Below are 20,510 nucleotides of genomic sequence, written 5' to 3' on the forward strand. Positions count from 1 at the left end.
CAGTAGTCTGATGATAGTACAGTGCTCTTTCGAGCCTTTATTCTTTCAAGATGACACTTTACAGATAGGGCTTGTAATTAAGTATAATTATGATTTAGATGTTAGGAGGCCTTAACTGTGACATGTGCCTTGTAATGGATTAACCGCCACTGGAATCTTAAATGTATTCCTCAGTATATCTATTAACACAATGTGTCAAAGACTCCCCCTCCCCTTTTCCTGTAGCTGAGTTACATTTTTAGGATTGACACATAAAAAGCAAGAGGTGTACATCATAGCAAATATTACTCATTCTGTAAAAATGATGAGTCAAAAGATATAATCCATCAGTAGTCTTGGTGTTAATTTTCATTTGCAAACTGACTTGATAATGTTTGATGTCCTACAAAGTAATTTTTTAGGTTATATTTGGGGTGGGGTGGTGGTTTTGATGTGTGTAGGTAAAACATTGGTCTTCATTAGGTGCAGAATTCACTTTTTGATGGTAGTTTTGGTATCTAGTGGCCAGGAAGTTGAGTGTGTGTTAGACCCACTCGCCCTTCCATTTTTACCCTGCAGTATTGGGTAGGTGTAGGAGCTGCTTAAGTATAGTGTAATACCACATGGCTTGGGTGGTGTGTTTGAGTAGCATTACCATACATCTTCATGAGTTTTCCCATAAATTCATGGGAGCTAGCTCTTTCTCTGATAATCAATGTGGTTGTGAAGTTCCTTCAGTTTGTGGTTACAATAAGCTATTACATGCTGTAATGTGCCCATCAGCTGTTTCTTGCTGTGATTGGCAAAAAGATAAAAACACAATTAAAACCCAGCAGCATTAAGGCTTATTGTTAATAGAGCAGGTGGCTGATATGTTAATGCACCAGTGCATTCCAACTCTACAACTCTATGATTATATGTCCCCTAAGTTCTATGATAAAGAGGTTGAGTTGGTTCTTCATGGACCACATGCCAAGTGTGTGATAGGCTTTTAAAACTTTCTGAAACCAAATAACCTCCTCATATACCATAAAAGCAGCTGATGTGTCTACTTGAGCTGTAATACACTGAATTGATCCAAACCCTGTTGTTTGCAGTGTGAAGGAAAAGCTAGTTAGACCCAGATGGTTACTCTGAAAGCGCCTTTGATTAGCCATGTTCGCATGTGTAATTCTGCTTGCAGGCTGTATTTTGACATGCCACCAAACCATAGTTGGGTGTTGGTTTGCCATCAACCAGGCCTGGAAGCTTCTCCCCTCACATGTGCAGTAATAGGAAAAGTGCGCAACTCAGCTCATTCTCATAAACAAGGGAAATGAATGGGGTTCACCAAAGTGGTACCTCAGGTTACAAACACTTTGGGTTACAGACTCCTCTAATCCGGAAGTAGTGCCTTGGGTTAAGAACTTTACCTCAGGATGAGAAGAGAAATTGTGTGGCGGTGGCAGTGGGAGGCCCCATTAGCTAAAGTGGTACCTCAGGTTAAGAACGGTTTCAGGTTAAGAACGGACCTCTGGAATGAATTAAGTACATAACCAGAAGTACCACTGTACTCCTTCAGTATATCTAGTCTCGGGCCTAGTACTAAACTGGGACAGATCTTAGTTGCAAATAGCCACTGATGTGTTTAGAGTGGTAAAATTTCTGTAAATGTAGAAACCATAGAAAAAACCATTTTTGGGGTGAAGGGACTGGGATTTTTTTTGGACAAATTGAAAAAGTGTAATGCTTCTATATTATGGTACCCTATACATATTGAAAGAACTTTATTCCTTTAGGAACATAGAATTATAGAGCCGGGGACCCTAAGGGTCATTCTTCCACCCCTCTGCAATGCAGGAATTGCAGCTAAAGAATTCCTGAGGAAAAGCCACCCAACCTATGTTTAAAAAGCTCCAACGAAGCAGAGTCCACCACCACCTGTGGGAGTCTGTTCTACTGTCAAACAGCTCTTAACATCAGAAGGTTCTTCCTAATGTTTAGTTGGAATCTTCTTTCTTATAGTTTGAATCCATTGGTTTGGGTCCTCGCAGCAGCAGAAAACAAGTTTGCTCCATCTTCTCATGCGACATCCCTGTTCTATTACCTCTCAGTTTTCTTCTGAGCTAAACGTACCCAGCTCCCTTAACCATTCCTCATAGGGCTTGGTTTTCTCCTCTGCATCCTACACATCAAAACCCTGGCTCATGTGCTCAGTGAGAGTTGCATCTTTCTCCAGGAATGAGACCACACAGTAAGCCTGAATGGGTGTGGAAGACAAAATGCATTTTGTGTAACCTGGTTTGGCATCCTGTGTGGTATATTAAAAGTAGTTCATTCTGACAATACAGAGGTACCCTGGTTGTCAAACTTAATCCGTTCCGGGAGTCTGTTCAACTCCCGGAACCGTTCGAAAACCAAGGCACGGCTTTCGATTGGCTGCAGGAGCTTCCTGCACTCAAATCGGAAGCTGGGTCGGATGTTCGGCTTCCAAAAAACATTCGCAAACCAGAACACTTACTTCCTGGTTTGCAGCGTTCAGGATCCAAGCCATTCGAGAACCAAGGTACCATTGTAATTACAAATTCCTTTTTATTTTAAATTTTGGTTATAAATGGAGATGTAAGCTGCAGTTCAGTAAGAAGTCCAGCATCTCTTTGGTTTTGCCAGTTTGGGAGGAGAAGGCATAACACACACACACACACACACACACACTGAAGCAACCAACATTACAGTAAAACAGATAATTAATCTGAAAATTATGTCTTCTCCAGTCTTCCCCAATGTCAAGCAGAAATAATAGTAGCTAAGAAAAGGAGGAAGGGGAAACAAAACTCAGATGAACGCTACATGAAATTTAATCATTCTCTTTTTCTAAGCTAGCTCTATAGGTTTCTGTTGTTTCATATTTGTCATCATATTTCTCTTGCAGTTCTAGAAAGGGAAGGTTTGCCCAGATTGAAACAAACTTCTCCCCTTATCACATGTCAGTTTATTTCTTGATTTGGTGTGAGTACTTCCAAAAATAGACCAGTTTCTTTCACATGCTGCAGAAGCTGGGTGAATCTGAAGTGGGTAGGAAGCAAGGGAGTTGGGTTGTGTAAAGACCTTGCCACCATGTGGCAGGAGAGGTATGCTTGGCAGAATCCCAGACAGCATTCCTTGGTCAAATACCTGCAGTGTTTGAAAATACCTTTCCAACACTGAGTCCTAAGTGTGATGCTTGTTTTGTAATCGAGGCAAGCGCAGGAGCAATGCTTTCCTCGCTTAACATTTCTGCCTTTGGATCATGGATCCAACAGATGTGCAGCAGCGTGAATGGGATGCCAGCAAAGTTCTAGTTCCCTGTACTTCCTCCCATTCCTAGTTCTTTGGAGCCTAGTCAAGAAGATCCACCAACAAGAGGAAGGCCACAGACAGAGAGGGCATTGAATCCGCCTTCCTTTTCTTGTGACAAAGGGTGTGGCCTCCAAGAGCAGAAATGAATCTTGCTCTTGCATTTGAGAGTTGTAATCTCAGTTGTAAACTCAGGACTTGCTTGTCCTCAGTGTACAGGGATTGCACTAATCTGATACTATACATGGGCTTGCATAAAAGTCTTCCTGTTACAATTTTAGAAATTGTGGGGGGGAGGGGGGGGCTAAATATATCAACACCTAGTCTTTAAGAAAAATTCATCATTCATAAAGCAAATAATTTATTTTCCAATTTTTGAGGGAAAATGGGGTGGTTTTTTTGCTGGTTTGGGGGGGAGGGCATTTAGAAGTTTGCAAATCTCTAATACAGTCATAATACAGGGACGCGGGTGGCGCTGTGGGTTAAACCACAGAGCCTAGGACTTGCCGATCAGAAGGTCGGCGGTTCGAATCCCCGCGACGGGGTGAGCTCCCGTTGCTCGGTCCCTGCTCCTGCCCACCTAGCAGTTCGAAAGCACGTCAAGTGCAAGTAGATAAATAGGTACCGCTCCGGTGGGAAGGTAAACGGTGTTTCCGTGCGCTGCTCTGGTTCGCCAGAAGTGGCTTAGTCATGCTGGCCACATGACCCGGAAGCTGTCTGCGGACAAACGCCAGCTCCCTTGGCCAATAAAGCGAGATGAGCGCCGCAACCCCAGAGTCGGCCACGACTGGACCTAATGGTCAGGGGTCCCTTTACCTTTACCTTTAATACAGTCATACCTCTTGTTACATTCAGTTCAGGTTACGTTCTTTCAGGATACGTCCCACAGTGACCCGGAAGTAACGGAACGGGTTACTTCCGGATTTCGCCACTCACGCATGTGCCGTTCGCAACCAGAGGTATCACTGTACAGTAAAGCATGTTTCATGACTCCAGGTTTTTAGGGAGTTAAGTGGGAAGCCGTGTGATACTCTGATTAGGGACATGTATTTTCCTCTGCGACAATTGCAATTTTGCATCTTTTCAAATGTAACTTTTCAGAATTGAGCCCCGATTTTGATTGCTAATATGTAACTAGTCACCGGCAAGGCCATCTTAACCTCAGCCAAACCAAAATTCCAAGGTAAGGGTGGTGTTGAAATGCTGAGGGTTTTTTAAAAAAAAAAAGTTAATTTATTCCCAACACAAACTGTATTTTGAGTTAACCACAGCTTGCATGACTTCACATTTCAAGATGCAAATGCTCCTCTTACGACATTTTAAATCTTTGCCAACCTTTGCAGTGGCGCATTTGTTTTCCTGCCTACCTCCTGACACTCAAAACATGCAGTTCTGTGTGTTTGATATAAGCTAAATAAAATCACCCAAGATTGGCAGGTTGGGGAACAGAAACTCAGGTATATAACTCGGGTAATTGCCAAATGGCACCTTAAATCTAGGTTACAGTCACCACAGTGGGATGTCTTAAGTCCCTTTTTTGTGTGGGTTTTTTTATTAATTTCATTTCTATGTCGCTTTATACATAAAGAACAAATCTCAAAGTGGTTTTATAACACATTCAACATCAAACAAAACAATCCAGAATAAAACAAATTCACTCTTTGAGGAAAATATTTCAGATCCTTCTCTAAACAACATTTTGCTTTCCCCAGTTGCCTACCTGGCATCCAGAGATCTCCACTTGGCCGCAGCTGGACCCACGCCTGGCTAGTTTCATAGAACTTGATGGGAGACACTGAGAATTTGCCCTGCTGCTATCTGCATTGACCGCCTTAGAGTCTCTTCCTCAGTCACACTACAGTGTGATGGGGTTGTAAGAGTGGGGTGGAACATTAGCCATTGTTCTTTCTCTAAATTGGTGACTTCCGCTCCGCTTGCATGGTTTTCATTCTTGTGAAAAGCAGTTATTCCTACAATAGTAGCGGGCACAATATGGCAAGTAGTACAGTCTAAAGGTAAAGGTACCCCTGCCCGTACGGGCCAGTCTTGACAGACTCTAGGGTTGTGCGCCCATCTCACTTAAGAGGCCGGGGGCCAGCGCTGTCCGGAGACACTTCCGGGTCACGTGGCCAGCGTGACAAAGCTGCTCTGGCAACCCAGCGCAGCACACGGAAACGCCGTTTACCTTCCCGCTAGTAAGCGGTCCCTATTTATCTACTTGCACCCGGGGGTGCTTTCGAACTGCTAGGTTGGCAGGCGCTGGGACCGCACAACGGGAGCGCACCCCGCCGCGGGGATTCGAACCGCCGGCCTTTGGATCGGCAAGCCCTAGGCGCTGAGGCTTTTACCCACAGCGCCACCCGCGTCCCAGTACAGTCATACCTCGGGTTAAATGTGCTTCAGGTCGAGCGTTTTCAGGTTACGCTCCGCATAACACAGCGCATTATTTCCAGGCTTCGCCGCTTGCGCAGATGCTCAAAATGATGTCACGCGCATGTGCGAAAGCGGCGAATCGCGACACGCGCAGACACGGGTTGCGTTCTGCTCATGTTGCGAATGGGGCTCTGGAACAGATCCCGTTTGCATCCAGAGGTACTCCTGTATAGACGTTGTAGGGAAATTTGGAGTAAAGGACTAGGGGTTGTGGGACGCAAAAGAGCCCTTTTGCGATGCCAAGTGGATGCTTCCAAACTGCCAAGCCATCCAATAACTTGATATATAGAAGTTGAGAGGTTTTTGATTGTTTTGGCCCCCAAAGTTTCATCCAGCTTGGAACTAGAGATCAGGAAGGAGAAATAAGAACCTCCCAGGTACAGAAGCCCATTTGGCCTTTGCTTGCAGACCCTGCAAATGTTGTTTAATGTGTTTCTGCCATCGTGGTGGTTTAGGGTTCATTGATGGGATTCCTGTTACCTATGCCAACCTAGAAAACATTCCACAAATTTGGGATTAGCAGCAAGCGAAGCTGAGACTACCTTACACTTGCAGCCACTGACTGCAGCTGCTTCCATGTTGATTAATTATGCTTTTTCTTCTGGGAGTGGTTTTGTTTGCTTTCAGTTCAGTTGCAAAGGTAAGCAAAGCCCAAACTAGCAGCCGGTAGTTGCCAGCTAGCTTTACGTATTTTCAATTTGATTGGAAAAATAATTTTTTAAAAAATCACACCATCCTGACCTTAAGTGGTCCTCAAGGCATTTAATAGCAGATGCATGTGGCACAGATCTAGAAATGCACAGCATCCCAGTTTTAAAGCACTATTGTTACTTTTTAAAAGGCCACAGTAGTATCAACCAGTGAAGAGAGATTTTTAAAAAATCAAGGAAGTCAACCAGTAATTCCAAAGTCTAGAGGCCACAAATTATTTTCTAAAAGCCACAATTTATTGGGTCTGGAATGGCCATCCTAGGAGCCACGTTCCATAGAGTGAGCGCTAAAAAATGGCCCTGCTCCTCCTATTTGCCAGCCTTACCACCAAAGGCTAGGATTCCAGAGCAGAGTCTTGTATGATGATCCTATAGCGGGAAACAGGAATCCACAGGTTCCTAAGGTAAGCTGAACCAAAACCTGCCAGGGTCAAGGGAGCACCTCCCTTTGGCGTCTTTATAATATTTTGACTAAACTGTACCGGTTATGGCCTTTTGCTCTAATCAGTAAAAATCTGACTGACCAATTACCTCTCACCTCTCTTCACAAAATCAGGGCAGCGCCTTATGGCCAAAACGCATGCATAAAAACACAGCAATACATAATACAGTAAATTGTGCCACATGGTTGCCAACAATCTTTCCACTTGTTCGAACAGATCTGTCGTGAATCTTACCCGCCCACTTTGTGCAACTACGACATCGCTCATATGATGGCATGTCATGCAAAAGGGAGGGCGGTGGGCCAAAAATACATGCAGTTCCAAAAGGCTGCCAGACCACACTCCGTTGTAAATGCAGGATTTGCTCCAGTAACTGAAGAATAATGGCTTTGTGGGTTAGAAGCTGCTTACCCCCTCCCCACAGTCAATCACTTAAATTTAGACATAGTTTCCTAATGGTGTCATTGTGCAGCTTATGAAGGATGTGGGGATCTTTCCCATCAAGGACTTCTTGAAGAGCTTGGTCATCTCTCTTTGTTCTGTTATCAGGGTAGACGTTCTGGCCTTGCAAACTATGAAATCTGATTTAGACATTAGAGGCTGAAAGAACATGGCTTCCTGTGGTTTGTTTCAGATGCCCTTCGAAGGAGATGGAGCTGCAGCTTAATGGAACAACTCATCTCAAACCTTGCTGGTTTGTTGTAAAGAACTGAAAGGATGCGTGCGCACACGCCACCCCTGTGTTCGCACCAGCTGCCTCTCCCACTTGCCCTTGCTTGTGTATCATCCCAAATTCTCCTTCCCCTCAGTCTCCCCAGCCCTCCCTGTCATGCCAAAGGTCCCCTGCTCAGGCCTGGCATCTCCTGTTAAATCATCTCAGGGCGCAGGCTGTGATAGACCTGCCTGCTGTTAGGCAAAGTAGACAATGAAGGGCTGGAGAACCTATAATGGCTTGAATCTGGGCTTAGCCAGTGTGATGTAGTAGTTAAGAGCGGTAGACTCGTAATCTGGTGAACAGGGTTCGTGTCTCCGCTCTTCCACATGCAGCTGCTGGGTGACCTTGGGCTAGTCACACTTCTCTGAAGTCTCTCAGCCCCACTCACCTCACAGAGTGTTTGTTGTGGGGGAGGAAGGGAAAGGAGAATGTTAGCCGCTTTGAGACTCCTTTGGGTAGTGATAAAGCGGGATATCAAATCCAAACTCTTCTTCTCTTCTCTTCTTAAATTTCAGGCACGGTCTGCACTTTAGAGCTCTAGGTCTGAGCACTTGGCTGCCAGAGCTTTTCCCCTCAAAAACCTGCTCTTTAAAGCTCAATCGGAGCAAACTGCAATCCATGGAAAACCCAAATTGATGTTTGCTCTGATTGAGCACTAAAGAGCGGGTTTTTGCGTGGAATGCTCCCCCCCCCATCCAAAAACAATTCCCAGCACTCAGACACAGAGTTTTTAAGCACAGACCTGTGCCTGGAAAGAACAGGGGGGAAAGGTAAGTGTGGATAAGCCCACTGTAGAAGGCAACTTCTGCTCTCTTCTGCTTTGGTCAGACCACACCTGGAGTACTGTGTTCAGTTCTGGGTACCACACTTTAAGAAGGATGTTGACAAGCTGGAACGTGTGCAGAGGAGGGCAACCAAGATGATCAAGGGTCTGGAAACCGAGCCTTGTGAGGAACGATTGAGGGAGTTGGGTATGTTTAGCCTGGAAGGGAGGAGAAATGATAGCCATCTTCAAATATCTAAAGGGCTGTCATATGGAGGATGGTACAGGCTTGTTTTATTCTGCTCTGGAGGGTAGGATCCCAACAATGGCTTCAAGGAGATTCCAGCTACACATCAGAAAGAACTTTCTCACAGTAAAAACTGCTTGTCAGTGGAACGGACTCCCTCAGAAGGTGGCACACTCTCCTTCCTTGGAGGTTTTTAATCAGAGGTTGGATGGCTGAGTGTCAGGGATTCATTAGCTGTGATCTGCCATGTATAATCTAGTTGAGATTCCTGCATTGCAGGCGGTCAGTCGAACTCTCCATTCTATGATTCCTTGTTAAGGCTGAATTCAGCTTAGGTAGCAGGCTGGAAAGGTTGTTGCAGGTCACAGTATGTGTACTAGGCCATCTGGATTAACAGTTGGACACTAAATCAGGCAGCTTCATTACTCCCAATTTCTTCCTTGCCCTTTTTCCATTGTCCTTGCAGAGTGTGTGTTCCACCATCAGAGCTGTTGTAGGACTGGTTTTATTGCTGCCTTCTTCCCGGTAAAAGTGGAAGCCTTTCAATATCCCAGGCAAGCTCCTGTCCTTGCTTGCCCCCAACCTTGTGCCCGTCACTGAGATCTTGCATTCAGTTCATTTGTCGGTTCCTCTCAACTTCACTCTGAAGAGCAAGCTAAGGGCATGTTCTGATGTTGTATTGCTTAAAATGATTTGTTACCATTTGGGGGATGTGGGAAAATAAGTTTGTAAAGTACAGCACTGTGTATTACTATTTTTAAAAAGATTCAGGTTTGCTGCTGGGGGAAACAAAAGAACCCTGAAAATGGCATTTTGTTAAATTTTAGGTTTTGGGGATTTTTAAACTCAGTACATGGCCCTCTTAACAAAAGCAGTGAATCAAAGCCTGTTTCTCTATTGAGTAACATAGGAAGAGCCCTAGTCCAGCATCCTTTTTGCCTCAGTGACCAACCAGGTGTGTTTAGGAAGCCCACAAGCTGAACATAAGTTCAATGAGACAGCATAGGGGAAATATTTCACTTCTGAGGCAAGTATTCTATGTAGGTTAAGGTGTGATAGGATGAAATCACTGTTCTCTCTCCTGACCCCTGTTTAGAGTCATAAGCTACATAAATTCCATGCCTGGAACCTGCCTTGTGATGTTGAACCTTTGGGAAGGTGTGCGACACTCTTAACGACACTGTAACATGCAGCTCTGTCTCTCTAGTTCCTCTGCTTAGCTGTGTAGGAGCTTCAAGGGGAAAAGTGAGAGTCCTGTTAAATAATCATGGGTGTGTATGTGTTGGGTGGAAAGGGACTCATTTAATCCTAAACAATCCCTGACAGATGTTGCTAATCCTATTTATGGATGGGGTTGGCTGTTCAGATATATTTGTCCAGGTGAACTGTGATGGAAAGAGACTTAGGTCAATTGCAAAAAAAAATTGAAATTAGTTAACAGTTATGAAACACAGATTTAACAACTGTGATTAGTTTGTCGCCAGCAATGTTATGCAGATATGTGTCGTCGGTATTCAAGAGGTTGAATAGTACTTGGCTTTTTAATTGGAACTCAAGGGGATAGCTCAGTGAATTTAAACAAAGTCCATAGCAACAGTTCCTTTAGCTTGTAAATGTGATTGTGGTTTTGATAAGGGAGTAAGCTGTTCTTCAATAAGCTTTGAAGGTCCTGCTCATTGGCCAGCCTCCCAGGTGACTTAGGCTAGCAGGTGCTAGAGAGAGGAGGGCCTTCTCAGTGGTGGCTCCTACCTTGTAAGAATTCCCTCCCAAGAGACAGACGTCTGAAAATGTATCTCTTCTCTGGTTTTTAACTCAAAGGTGGTATTCTATATGCTGCTGGTGGTTTTTCATTGTCTTTATCTTAGGTTTGCTGGGCTTAGTTATGTTTTAAATTACATTTTTCTGTAGCTGAGTATTTTGAACTGGTTGCTTTAACATGATATGTGGATGACAGGGCTGTGGCTTTTAAAAAAAACCTTTTTAATGGGGTAGTATATTGTTTGTTGCATGTTGTCCTCGGGAGACTAGACTTGAAAGGCAGTTTTGAAATATCTGAAAATAAGTAAATGGGGTGGGGTTACCTGAGCTCCTGTAAAACTGGGGAGCATGGAGCCCCATCCTGTGTTTGCTGTCAGGTGTTGCAGTTGAAAGTGTGGGGCGTTGCCTTCTTGAAGGCATTCCTGGCTTCATGGAATGTTTGACCCAGGGAAGTATTTATTTAAAGTACTTCCACTCTCCTTTTCACCTGGAAAAGGTTCCCAGGTGGCTCACAATGACCACTAGTAAATCTGTCTGTGTCTTTAGGCTAGCAATCTAAAAGATACAGTGCAAAAGAGATCGGGGGGCTGGCGTTCATGGGGTGGTCACCCCGCCCAGTTGCACTTCTCAGTCCAGCCTGGGTGCTCCTCTTTGTGACCATAGGAGATGTCTCTACTCCACTTGAATGGGCTGCTCTGAAATAGAAGTGCCTCTCCCCATGCTTGCTCCGGATAACGTGTTGGGTCTGTACAGGAAAGAGCTTGTTGTCACTTGGCTATGAAAAGAAGTGGCTGTCGATCGATAGGGAAGGATGGAGTTGGGACTATTGAGCTTTCGTCCTCTTACTCTCCCCAAACCTCTTCCCAACAGTGGCACGTTTCGCAGGGAGCCAGGAGGAACCATCGTACTCAATGACCTTACAGCGCAATGTCAGATCGTTTGGGGCAAACAGCAAAGGGGAAGGATGGAAAAAAGTATTCGTCACTCAACTTGTTTGATACATACAAGGGCAAATCCTTAGAAACACAGAAACCCACAGGTAAAATGACCTCTATGTTTGGGGGGGGGGGCAAGTATTTTCTTCTGAGTACTATTCTCAAAGGAGGAGGCAGTTGCCATGATGAACGTGCTTAGTCTCTGATGCCCCCTTGATGGCACTCGCAGCGCCCTGAGCAGCTGCTCCCTCCTTGTCTGAAACTACCAATTTGGGACTTGGCAAGAAAGCTCTCGGTAGTTGCAGCAGTTCATGGGAGGGGTGGGGTCGGTAAGGGAAGCTTTGCTGGGGGGGGCAGAGCTTTCAAGAGGGTCCCAAGGACTGTGCCTGACCCCGCCTCCTCCTTCCCCTGCAGTTACTCCCCGCCATGGCTTGCAGAGTCTCGGTAAAGTTGCCATTGCCCGGCGCATGCCACCCCCTGCAAACCTGCCAAGCTTAAAAGCGGAGAACAAAGGCAATGACCCCAACGTCTCACTAGTGCCGAAAGACGGGACAGGATGGGCAAGCAAGCAGGAACAGCCAGACCCAAAGAGGTAAGAGGGAGCCAGAGGGGCGCAGACACTGCTTGTCCGGGTGGTGGGGAGGAGGAAGGCACGTTCTCCACCAACCTTTCCTTCAACGGGAGTCTTCCTTCCTTCCGTCTCCAGTACCGATGCCTCGACAGCTCAGCCGCCGGAATCGCAGTCGCCGCCGGCTTCACAGACGTCTGCCTCAAACCCACCGAAACGACCCCCAACAGCCCCCGAGGTAAATCCAGGGCAAGAACTGGGGTGCTGAAGGCTCCCAATCAGAAGCTTTCCTCTTCTGGACAGTTGTGTGTATCAGCTTCCAGCCTAACAGATCCTAACACTTTTTCTGGAAAGAGCCACGGTTTCCTAGCTCCAGTCCCTTCTCCCCTCTGTTTGGCCCCAGCAGAAGCACCAGTTCTCTCCCTATTCAATCGCCATTCAGTCCATGCATGGGTGCAGTCCTCCTTCTACCAGGAGGCAGGAGCTTATCAGAAGAAGGACTCTTTCAGGACTAGCTAAGAATCACCTCCCACCTTTCCTCTTAGAGACAGCTTTTCTCCTGCTTCCAGAGCAAACAGTTGCAGGTTCTGGCATGGATGTGCTATAGTTCCTAACTGACGGTCCACATTTTGCATAGTTTTTGGTTTTTTCCCTGGCATCAAAGCTTTTGCAGAAAGTTGGGCTTTATTGTCACTCACTCTGTGACTGTTTGGGACATTGTGTTAAACTATGGCTTAGCCTTACATGCCCAAGCGTCTGGCTCACGTGCTTCCTTCTCCTCCTCCAGCACGGCTCTCATGAGATTCTGGAAGCCTGCAGTTGAGTGTTCAAGCTTAGTGAGAAGAAGCGTTAGTCACAGTTTTGGGTGCAGATCTAACATTACCCGTGCCTTATGAAAACAAGCTAGAATCATGAGACTGTTTGAAGTTGCCTTGTTTCCCTAAAACATTGCTAAGACTAATCACAGTTTGTCTGGGTTTGGGCATAGTGGGTAACTGTGTATAACAAAAGCTGCTAGCCTCAGTTGTGGGCACAATAGAAGAGGAGAAGGTTGCTCATGAGTCCAAGGCCTGCTCATTAATCCAGGGGTTGGGAAACTCTGCTTCTTTCCCGGGTTGCTGTCTGCCTTGTCCTCCTTTCTCTTGGGGAGAGTGAGACCAGGCACATTTGCAAGTCAGCTTAGAGGCCCAGCCACTGAGTGTGGCAGCTGAGACATGGCTTGGCCTCGGGGCTTGAGCGTGCCTGCCAGACTCTTTTCTCCTTGTAGTGTGGCTGCATCACTGCAGGCCAGATGAAACCAGACTTCAGTTGAGTCAGAGCAGACAGGACTGATCCAGCCCCAGCCCTGCTTTAAACCATAGTCTAGCGCTATATCAAAACAAAACCCATGTTAACAACTGCACAGCAAGGGGCAGGGCTGCCCCATAACTCCCTAGCCAACCTTGCTACTTACTAGAACAGGAGAAGTCAGTGTGCCCCCAGATGCTGTTTGGCTCCAGCTCTCATCAGCCCTAACCATCACTGTAAATATTTCAGGATGATAGACATTCTGGAGGGCACTGTGTTGGCTGCCCCTATTCTAAAGGCATTTGAGCCATGCTTGGGTTGATTTGTGGGACGCGGGTGGCGCTGTGGGTTAAAACCACAGAGCCTAGGGCTTGCCGATCAGAAGGTCGGTGGTTCGAATCCCCACAACGGGGTGAGCTCCCGTTGCTCGGTCCCTGCTCCTGCCAACCTAGCAGTTCGAAAGCATGTCAAAGTGCAAGTAGATAAATAGGTACCGCTCCGGCGGAAAGGCAAACGGCGTTTCCGTGCACTGCTCTGGTTTCCAAAAGCGGCTTAGTCATGCTGGCCCCATGACCCAGAAGCTGTACGCCGGCTCCCTTGGCCAATAAAGCGAGATGAGCACCGCAACCCCAGAGTCAGCCACGACTGGACCTAATGGTCAGGGGTCCCTTTACCTTTACCTTTGCCTGGGTTGATTTAACCGTGAGATTTGTGGGTTTTTTCTTAATGAATCGACGTGAACCTTTAGATTGTGTCAGTTTTGGAGATCGCTTGACAAAAGGAAGCTGGCAAGAAGGTCAGTCGGTTTTGACCTCCCACCCCTCCTCTTGTTCCAGAATCCCCCTACAGTAGCAAGCGGGGCAAAGTCCTGGGCGCAGGCCAGCGTTACCCATGGAGCGCAAGGAGATGGTAAGCTGTCTTCCAACTAATTTTGTGTGAAGCTAGGACCTCAGACTTTTGGAGAGAGGAGAATCAGTATGTTTCAGCTCCCACCACCATTTATTTTATTATTAAAAAAATTATATTAGCATCTGTATTTTCCGCTGCCCCTCCTAAAACATTGCAACATCAAACTTCTTGGAAAGACCAGCAGAGAAAGCCGCACGTGTATTTCCCTGGAGAAGGGTATTCCAGAGATATGGGGCCACCAACAAAAAGGCCCAACCCCTGGTGCACTCTGGTGTGCTGCCATCGCTCCAGATGTGTTAGAGACCCTTGTAAAGGACCCGCCTGGGCTTTCTTTCTTTGATGTCAAGGTGGAAAGGGATCAAGCCTACTGTCGCGATTCTCTCGCGAGGAATTTCCGACCCTGCAGGCGGCTGGCGACCAGGACAAAGCTGGCAAAGAAAAGGACACTACCGATGCGTCGTATGGGCCCGGACCAAACCTCCGCCCCCAGAGTGAGTGGTTTTGCTCAAGCGTCCGTTGCTTCTGGGCCCCAGAGCAAGCTGGGAGTGGGGGGAGCATTGTCATTATCAACCATTGCCAGAAGATTTTCTCCTTCACATGGGGACATCTAATGAAGCTAATAAAAATAATATTTATTTATACCCCGACCTCCCCGACCAGAGCCAGGCTCAGGGCAGCTAACCACAGTAAAGTTACAGTAAAAACATAATAGGGGGGAAAACCCAATTTAAAATACGTACAGGTTAAAATGCAATTTAAAATGCAGCCTCATCAAAACCATAAGGGGAGACTGAGTCCAAACCAAAGGCCAGGCGGAACAGCTCTGTCCTGCAGGCCCTGCGGAAAGATGTCAAGTCCCGCAGGGCCCTGGTCTCTTGTGACAGAGCGTTCCACCAAGTCGGGGCCAGTACTGAAAAGGCCCTGGCCCTAGTTGAGACCATTCTAACTACCTTGCGAACTGGGACCTCCAAAATGTTGTCATTTGTGGACCTTAAGGTCCTCCGCGGGGCATACCAGGAGAAGCAGTCCTGGGGGGGAGGACAGACAAAACAAAGCCCCTCTTCACGTATCACATAATTAAAAATGGGTGGGGGGCAAGGCTACTAGCCACAATGGCCACATGGAGGTAGACTCCTCTGTTGGAGGCAGTCTGCCTCTGAATGCCAGTTGCTTGCGGGGGGGGGGCACCCAGATTCTGCTTTCAGGATTTCCATGGGCGTTATATTATCTGGTTGGCCCCTGTAAGAGCAGGATGTTGGCCACTGGCCTGACCCAGCAAGACACATCTTACGTTCTTAACTTCTCTTCTGCCCAATCTCTTGCAGACGCTACCAGTTGGCGGGACGGAGGTGGGCGGGGCACTGACGGGGAGCTGGTGTCCGAGGACGGACGGGCTGGAGTTGGCCTGCAGCCCAACATCCCGCCTCAGTTCCCTCCCTACCGGGGGATGATGCCGCCATTTGTAAGTATATTGCAGAAGAGGAGGTGCTGAGTGACTTTGGCCACCTGCTTCCTTGTTTGAGGGCAGGGGAAACAGAAGAGAGAGGGGGAACCCTCCAGTAACCAATTTCTCGCCTACCCCATCTCAGATGTATCCCCCGTACCTCCCGTTCCCGCCTCCATATGGGCCGCAGGGACCTTACCGCTACCCCACACCAGAGGCGCAGAGGTAAGGGGTTGTTTTTTTTTTTGTTTTTTTTTTTTTGTTTTTTTTGTTTTTTTAAAAATGTGATAATGGCAAGTGATCTTTGTGGCAGAAGGAGAAAGTATATAGAGGACAAGGAACAGGAGCAAGTGAGGGGAAGTGCAGGAGATTGCGGTCAACTCTGCGTAACTAGAGCCAGATGTTTTGGGTTCCTTGTACACTCGTACAGTGGTACCTCGCAAGACGAATGCCTCACAAGACAAAAAACTTGCTAGACGAAAGGGTTTTTTGTTTTTTGAGCTGCTTCGCAAGACGATTTTCCCTATGAGCTTGCTTCGCAAGACGGAAACGTCTTGCAAGTTTGTTTCCTTTTTCTTAACACCGTTAATACAGTTGCGACTTGACTTCGAGGAGCAACTCATAGCACGCGGTGTGGTAGCCTTTTTTGAGGTTTTTGAAGACTTTAGTGATTTTTGAAGCTTTTCCGAAACTTTCCCGACACCGTGCTTCGCAAGACGAAAAAAATCGCAAGACAACAAAACTCGCGGAACGAATTAATTTCGTCTTGCGAGGCACCACTGTACCTTGGAAGTCAAACAGAATCCGTTCCGGAAGTCCATTCGACTTCCAAAACATTCGGAAGCCCCATCAGATGTTCAGCTTCCAAAAATAGTTCACAGACCGGAACACTCACTTCCAGATTTGCAGCGTTTGGGAGCCAAAGCATTTGAGAACTAAGCTTGTAATTGAACATGCGGACAACGAAGGGAAGGTGTGTGGTTGGAGTCTCTTTGGGCCGAGCAGATCAATCAGAAAGTGGAGGGAGCAGGAAGTGGCATCTGTGAAATAGTGGAGGATATAGAGGGGCACCCCATTCCCTTCTCTGCTCCCACATGGAAGAGAATTCCTCTATAGGCTTCCTGTTGCACCATCAGAAGCAGACACTGAATCAGTGGAATGCAAATGTCTCCTGATTTCTCTGTAGCGTGGGATACAAATATGGCCTAGAGGCCGGTGCACCACAAAACCCTAATCTTCATGCCTGCCCTCTGACTCCATGTAGGAAAAGACTGGCTGTTACACAAGGGAAGGCAGATACTTCTTCGTAGTACTTGATCCTTTGGTCCCCTTAGTTGCAGGGGCAGGGAATCTCTAGTTCTCCAGCATTTCCTGGCATGGCTGGTGATGAGGAATGGTGGGAGTTTTGGTCCTTCAGCGCCTGGAGTGCTACACTGCACTGCTCTGCTGGGGTTAGAGCAACGTTATTATTTAGATCATCAGCAAGAAAAGTCAGGTGTGACGTTTCTGTCCTTCACCACCTGGAGTGCTACACTGCACTGCTCTGTTGGGGTTAAGGGAACATTATTATTTAGATCAGCAGCAAGGAAAGTCAGAGGTGTGACATTTCTGTTGATCTCCATCTCCAGGTTCCAGCGGCTTCCAGGACCCCGCCCTTCGCAGCCTGCGGCGCGCGTGTCAGAGCCTGTGAGCCGGCCCCCCGTCCTCAAGCAGGATGACCTGAAAGAATTTGATGAGCTGGACCAGGAGAATGATGAAGGCTGGGCAGGTAATGAAAGAGCCTAACCACAGAGCTACCCACCGGAGCCGGGACTCTTGAAAGCGTTTCTTCTTATTGGATCTGTCAATCGAAAGACATCCTATTTGTCTCCCACAGGAGCCCACGAAGAAGTGGACTACACTGAGAAGCTGAAATTCAGCGATGAAGAGGACGGGAAAGAGTCTGATGAAGAAACCACTGAGAACCGGTAAGATTAGGCGGTGGTATGGCCAATAACCGAGTCTGTCCCATGCAGCTGGCACAAAGCATGTTGGTTTTGTGAGACAGGTAACCCCCCCCCCCCAGGTGTCTGCTGCTGAGCTGCAGCCCAGAGCCACATGGGATCACCTTACAGAAAAGCCATTCTTGCCTGGCTGCAGCTACATCACAAAAATACCTGCGCATGCGCCCTCCTTGCTCCCTGCCCCTCCGCCTGCTCCGAGTAGAGGGTGCAGGATCTAAGTGGCCCCATTTGACACCTCTCTCTTCACCTCTGTCCCCAAGCAATGATGAGGCTTCCGGCCCGGAAAGCCAGTCGTCGGGCACAGACACCAAGAAGGCAGGAACTCCAAAAGAGGATCAACCCCTCGTCAAAGCAGCCTGGACCGAAAACGCACGTCCCCCAGAAGGTGTCAAAGAACCGCCGCCACCTGCTGCTGCAGTCCGGGCACCGCCACCTCCGCCGCCGCCACCCCCCAACCGGGGCAACTGGGGGCAACCCAATGACTTCCCGGTGAGTCTATGCAGGCTGCAAATCCTGCTTGAGAGCGCCTGCGGTTGGCAGCTGCTATTCAGGCGGGCCAAAGTGTGGAGAACCCAGGCTCAGGTCTCCTCATTCAAGGGGCGTACATTAGATTGCATTGGGTTTCCAGGTAAACCAGTAAAACAAATGTCAGTGTGGTGTAGTGGTTAAGAGCGGTAGACTCATAATCTGGTGAACCGGGTTCACGTCTCCGCTCCTCCACATGCAGCTGCTGGGTGACCTTGGGCCAGTCACACTTCTGTGAAGTCTCTCAGCCCCACTCACCTCACAGAGTGTTTGTTGTGGGGGAGGAAGGGAAAGGAGATTGTCAGCCGCTTTGAGACTCCTTAGGGTAGTGATAAAGCGGGATATCAAATCCAAACTCTTACACTCCTCCTTTTGTAAAAATAGAAAACTTCCTTAGCCGGAACAATGCACGTTGGCATCGTTAATTTGATTTATGATCTGCTTTTCGGCTAAAATAGAATAGGCATTTGGGTGGCACTTGGCATTAGCCCACTCTCTCTCAGCTTTAACTAGAACTTCCACGCTGAGTTATTGAAGGGGTGAAGCCGTGAGGGAACAGAGCAGCTTCCATGTGGATGTTTCGATACTTGGATTTGGGCCTTTGGGCTTCTTAGTGAGGGAACACGGGTGTGAGCAGGGACAAACTCTGCTCTCCTCGAGGGTCTTTGGGAGTTTAGCTTCCAGCTCAGGTTTCCGTCCAGCGGCACAGCTTTGAGCAAGGAATTCTGTCTCTCTGCCATCCAGGACCGCTCACTGCGGCCGCTCCCCCCAGAAGACGAGGACGAAGCTTGGCGCCAGCGGCGGAAGCAGTCCTCCTCGGAGATCTCTGCCGCGGTGGAGCGGGCCAGACGCCGGCGGGAAGAGGAGGAGCGGCGCATGCAAGAGGAGCGGCGGGCGGCTTGCGCCGAGAAGCTCAAGCGCCTGGATGAGAAGTTTGGAGCTCCCGACAAGCGCTTGAAGCCCGAGCCTCCCAAGGAGCCGCCGCCTCCCGTCATTGTGGCTGCTGCTCCTCCTCCCCCTCCCCCTCCAGCTCCCACCCCTGTGCCCCCCAATCCGCCGGCTGCCCCAGTCGCCCCTGAGGAGAAGAGGGAGAAAGAGGAGCCCGTGCTGGCCAGCAAACCTCACAGTGCTGTCGCGAGCAGCTGTGGCAGGAGCAGCTTGGACTCCTCCGGCGCTGGTAAACTTGGCTTTTATTTTCGGTGTTCTTGTATAGATATATTCTAACGTAGTTAGCAACCAAAGTGAAAAATCATTTGATTGAAAAGTACAATAAAACGACAACAAGAAATGAGAGGGGGAAAGCCCAAAGCACGCAATAAAAGGAAAACAGGAAGGCAACTTGGCCTGATCTGCCTGCAGACATGCCACATTGTGTTTCTCATGGCCAAATGATTCTTGGCTGATGGTACAAATCTCCCATTTTATTTATTTATTGAATATCTACATTGCCATCCCGCCCCAAAGGAGCCCAGTGCTGTGTGTTGCAGTGGCCATTATACACATGGCAAGCTGTCAGGTGATGTTGCTGTCATTTGAGTCATAGGGACATAGGAAGCTGTGTCGTCGTCTTCATCCTGAGTTCTTACCATTGGGTCCACCTAGTTCAGTACTGTATTGGCAGTGGCTCTCCCAAGATTTCACCTGGGAGTGAGTCTGGGAGAAGCTAGGTGGCCCAAAGGCCTGACCTGGCGTCAGGCAGCATCCCTGGCAACAAGGTCCGTGCAGCATGCCGTCTTGCCTGCTGATTTGGTGGGTGGTGTATACAGGGCTTTGGGGATCTGTGGCCCCCTCATGCGATGCTCAACTCTGAGCTGCCATCATCCTTGACCATAGGCCAGGCCAGAAATTGAGAGTCCCAGCTTCCCTGTGAAGGGCTGCAGGCTCCCCACCCCGGGCTCCAGAGATCGGCAAGGTTGAACCCAGAGTCCGCCTGCTGCCTCACAAAGCCTGCCTTTCTTTTGTGTGTGTCTCGTGCATGTCTACTACAGCTGAGCCCGCTGTGGCTCCGCCTCCCAAGGAAGTCCCCGAAGTGCGGGAAGAGCCACCCACCTTGCCTGGTCCTGCTCTCCCAGCCGCTCCCGCCCCAGCCAAGGTGGAGCCCAAAGCCGAGACGGTCCTTCAGGTCCGCCAGCCGCCTCCGGCTCAGACCCTCAGCTATTCCAAGTACCAGAAGTCATTGCCTCCACGATTCCAGCGGCAGCAGCAGGTACAGGGGGTGGAGGCAGGCGCCTGGGCTGGGCACTTGCTCCTAACAGGGGAAGGGGTAGTTGGGGTGGGGCCAATATAAGGAAGCAACTTGGCTGAGGTTCCGTTGCAGTGATGAGTCTTTAGACTAGAGTCTCTGACACCCCCTGATGTCCTCGCAGCTACCTGAGCAACTCATAACTTCTCTATCCAACGGCACACGTGTCGCAGGAAGTGAGGGTCTCTCATTAGTGTGCTGTTGAGGTCACTGAAAGAGCCCTCTCTCTTCTTT

General features: G+C 48.2%; 1 protein-coding gene and 1 non-coding gene across 8 annotated transcripts in view; both read left to right on the top strand.

The window, feature by feature from the left end:
• Positions 1–20,510, top strand: part of PRRC2A (proline rich coiled-coil 2A) — a 41,356-nt gene that overhangs the window by 4,244 nt on the left and 16,602 nt on the right. For all 7 annotated transcript variants that reach the window (XM_028719899.2, XM_077920907.1, XM_077920912.1 and 4 more), the window contains exons 2-13: positions 11,234–11,402; positions 11,713–11,890; positions 12,005–12,104; positions 13,990–14,062; positions 14,410–14,553; positions 15,388–15,524; positions 15,652–15,731; positions 17,135–17,274; positions 17,383–17,473; positions 17,770–17,998; positions 18,779–19,211; positions 20,023–20,240. In XM_028719899.2, the coding sequence (XP_028575732.2) occupies positions 11,291–11,402; positions 11,713–11,890; positions 12,005–12,104; positions 13,990–14,062; positions 14,410–14,553; positions 15,388–15,524; positions 15,652–15,731; positions 17,135–17,274; positions 17,383–17,473; positions 17,770–17,998; positions 18,779–19,211; positions 20,023–20,240 (1,935 nt within the window). In that variant the 5' untranslated portion in view covers positions 11,234–11,290. The remainder of the gene's footprint in view (positions 1–11,233; positions 11,403–11,712; positions 11,891–12,004; positions 12,105–13,989; positions 14,063–14,409; positions 14,554–15,387; positions 15,525–15,651; positions 15,732–17,134; positions 17,275–17,382; positions 17,474–17,769; positions 17,999–18,778; positions 19,212–20,022; positions 20,241–20,510) is intronic.
• On the top strand, positions 20,347–20,411 carry LOC114593111 (small nucleolar RNA SNORD52). The gene has a single exon (XR_003705605.1). It is a non-coding gene; the product is annotated as a small nucleolar RNA SNORD52 (small nucleolar RNA).

Source organism: Podarcis muralis, chromosome 2 (genome assembly GCF_964188315.1).
Source record: "Podarcis muralis chromosome 2, rPodMur119.hap1.1, whole genome shotgun sequence".
NCBI classification, from domain to species: domain Eukaryota; kingdom Metazoa; phylum Chordata; class Lepidosauria; order Squamata; family Lacertidae; genus Podarcis; species Podarcis muralis.